Source organism: Castanea sativa, chromosome 2 (assembly GCF_040712315.1).
Source record: "Castanea sativa cultivar Marrone di Chiusa Pesio chromosome 2, ASM4071231v1".
In the NCBI taxonomy this organism is placed as follows: domain Eukaryota; kingdom Viridiplantae; phylum Streptophyta; class Magnoliopsida; order Fagales; family Fagaceae; genus Castanea; species Castanea sativa.
The window spans coordinates 40,431,351-40,434,930 of NC_134014.1; the positions used below are offsets into that span (position 1 = coordinate 40,431,351).

Consider the following 3,580-nt stretch of genomic DNA (forward strand, 5'->3'; position numbering starts at 1 on the left):
TTGGTAATTTTGGTTTTGTGTTTTGATCTGACTAGTTTGGGTTTTGGTATTTTTGGTTTTGTACTTTGATCTGACCGTGGTTTGGGTTTTGTTAGTTGATTGTGTCAGCATTGCTGAGTTTGATCATGGTTTTGTAGGTGTTTTCATCTGTTTGGTTGCTAAGAAAATGCAAAAAAATAGAAGAAAATCTTGAATTTTTTAATTTTCTGGGCAACCATGTTCTTGGAGAAGAACATGAAGAACAATAAAATATTGACGTAAATGCACTTTTAGTTTGTTATTGAGTTCTTTGTGTTTTTAAATTTGAGTTTGTGTTTGGTTCTAGGTTTTTGCTCTTATGTTCTTGTGTTGATGTTTAAATCTATGATCATGTTCTTGTGTGTTCTTGTTCAAAATGAATTAGATATGAATTTATGTATTTTATTGTTTTTAATTCTGTTTTTTCTTTTTTTATTTAGTTAAAATTGATAAATTATTTTTTTTAAAAAAATTAGATACTAATGTGGCATTTTTTATAATATTTTAATTTATTCGTCAGCCGCCTCAATACTTCCGTCGATTGACCGAAGAAAAGGACAAAAATAACACCTGTTAATTGGTTTAGGGACTAAAAGTGATAAAATTAAAATGTAATGACCAAAATGAAAAAAAGCCAAAATGTAGGGACTAAAAGTGTATTTACGCCAAAATAATAATAACAAAGCAATTCAAAGAATCCAACTGTTATCAATGAGATATGCTATCCACTCGATGATAACAAAACAATTATTTATGCATACTCTTCCAAAAAGAACAATATGTCATTACTTATAGGTGGATAATAAACATTGAATGATAAGCTTAAATGTAGACCATTATTAATACAATTAGTCGCAAATCCGCGCATTGCGCATGATAATTATTTTTGTGGTGGTTTTATTAATTTTTTTTACAATTTAAAATAATTTAATGAAGAATAATGTATTTCATAATCATATTTTTATTTATTATAGGAACAATCATAAATGTAATATAAGAACAATCATAAATCATAAATATAAATTTTGTCGTATCAAAATGAAAACAATACAATTTTTCTCAGAAATTCAAAAGGCAAGTTAACAAAGATATTCATTTTTTAATAAAATTTATTTATAACATTTTGTGAGTCATTGAAAATAATATAAAATTTGGAATTATTCTTTTAGTTTTAAACAAACTTTCTCAAACCTTTTTTTTTCTACCTACAATCCAAAACACAGAAGAACATAACTAAGAAAATTAATAAACTTAACACTGATTAATTGGACTAATTAGGAAAAACAATTTGCTATTGATAATCTATTAAGGTTATTTTCTTTGTAGAAATTGTAATTTCATCCACCCAAAACATATTATCAAATAAACAATTATTAGCAAAATCTAAGAATTAAATTTCTACATAAAATAATAATAACAATTAAAGTAAAATTACAAAAGCTAAAATTTGTCACCCATTTGATTATTTTCGTTTGGCTAACCTTTGCTTTTCTATAAATAAATGGCATTATAGAGTGCTTCTAATATAACTATGGGGACAAAAGGCCCAAGATACATTTTTGGGCCATGGGCTTGAGCCGAGGACGTTTGCTTGTCCGAGGATGGGTTAATGGTAATAACGATATCACACTTACAGCCCCGAAAGCAAATGTGGCGGATGAGGTGAATGTAAATAATCCAAGGAAGACTACCTCCTCGGCTGAGTGCAGCAAGGATCAGGTGATACGTCATGTTAACTAGAATGATATTTTAGAAGGTCTTGGGGATGAAGATATGTTTAAAAAGGGCACAGAGAGTAGGAGGTGTAAAGAAAAGATCTTAGAGAAAGCTGTTACTACCACATTGAATGCTTTGTACCTAAGTCTCTGGCCGCATTTATGAGGAAGTGATACCTGAAAAGTGATTTTCAGCCTTACAGCTATTACTTAGGGACTTCCAAAAGAGGCGGATGGGACAAGTATCAAGGGGAGCAGTCTAAATCTAGAAGAAGTGAGGAGGGACTATAAGAGAGAGGGAGGTCCTGTAAAAAAAGGAGAGGATATTTGTAAAGAATCTTCAAAGTAAGAAGAAATATAAACACTTGGTTCTCGGCTTGAGTCCGAGGATAAACTTCATCTTATAAACTTGTTCATCAATATTGTTTTGGGATCTTAGGCCGTTGCCATTACCGTTCAAGCTCATTAGAATCAAGATTTCTAGCTCACACTCTATAAATTCATTGTATCGGGTTCTTTGGACCTACGTCCTCCTTTTTGTTGGGCCGAGACTCGAAATGAGACTTTACAATAACTATTAAGAGTACTTAAAGTTTCTCTGTAGCTAAGAAAGTTCTCTAAACTTATCTTAGGCAGTAGAATAGTCGTACCTTCTACAAAGGTTCTTTTGTTCTCCACGTTCTAACAATGTTAGATCTGTGGCTAGTTGGGTTTTCTTCTAGGGAATAGGGAAACACTTTTCTTTTCTTCTACCTTTTCTTACTGCCTAGTCAAAGTTTAGATTATGGAGGAATTGTCACAAAGTTGGATGAAACTATCACTTTTGGAGAGAGAAGGTCCAGGATGTTGTTTGGAGGAAGAATTTAGTTCAAAAGAGCATATCATAGCAGCAAAGTTTCTCACAAAAAGGGCTCTTAACATGGAGGCCATTGCAAACACGTTCACCCCATTATGGCATTCAAGGAGCGGTTTTAAGATTAAAAATTTGGGTGATCATGTGATTCTTTTCATCTTTGAAAATGAAACTGAAGCGGAGAAGGTTCTCAATGCTGAACCATGGTGCTTCGATAAGCACTTGGTGGTCATGCAAAAATATGATAAAAGTATGGCGAAGGAAGAATTGAAGTTTGATAAGACTCGATTCTGGGTCCAAGTTCATGGACTCCCTTATAAGTTCATGAATATTAAAGCGGCCGAGAAAATTTGTGATGTTGTTGGACAAGTGATTCACTCTAATGATCCAAATGAAACGGAGGGGGGGAATTTTATGAGGATTCGAGTGGAGATGGATATATCTTTACCACTTTTTCGTGGTCGAGTTGTGTCTATGGAGAATGGCAAAAAAATCTTGGATCACCTTTAAGTACGAGCGCCTCCCTAATATCTACTATTGGTGTGGCAAGATGGATCACTCAGACCGGGATTGTGAGATTTGGTTGGATAACGAAGGAAGTTTAGCAAAATCTCAAAAGCAATTTGGGCCATCATTACGTGCTCCACCATTTTTTCCATCAAAAAGAAGTGTGATGGTTGTCTTGGGTTTTTACAGCCAAAAACGTGCAGCCCAAAAAATGCAGGTACCGGAAGCTAGGCCTGAGGGTGGTGGAGAAATCAATGGCAATTCAAGAACTAGGGAGGAGCTCACGGTGGTGCACAACGTGGAATAACCTGATATAGTATTAAATGCTCAATTAAAGGAAAAAACCGACATAATTAATGCTCCCAATTATTCAGAAGGCGGTTTCATGGGAAATAAATTTCAAGCCACTATTAACTCTCCACAAAATCCGGGAAACTTGAATGCAGGAATTATAGGGATCAATGAACTCGAAATTTCTGGTGGTAAT

The 3,580-nt window shown here is 33.7% G+C and overlaps 1 protein-coding gene across 1 annotated transcript; it reads left to right on the forward strand.

Moving 5' to 3' along the window:
- Window positions 1–2,517: 2,517 nt before the first annotated feature.
- On the forward strand, window positions 2,518–3,096 carry LOC142625335 (uncharacterized). Its single transcript, XM_075799013.1, has one exon. The coding sequence runs from the start codon at window positions 2,518–2,520 to the stop codon at window positions 3,094–3,096; it is 579 nt and encodes a 192-aa protein (XP_075655128.1).
- Window positions 3,097–3,580: the final 484 nt, after the last annotated feature.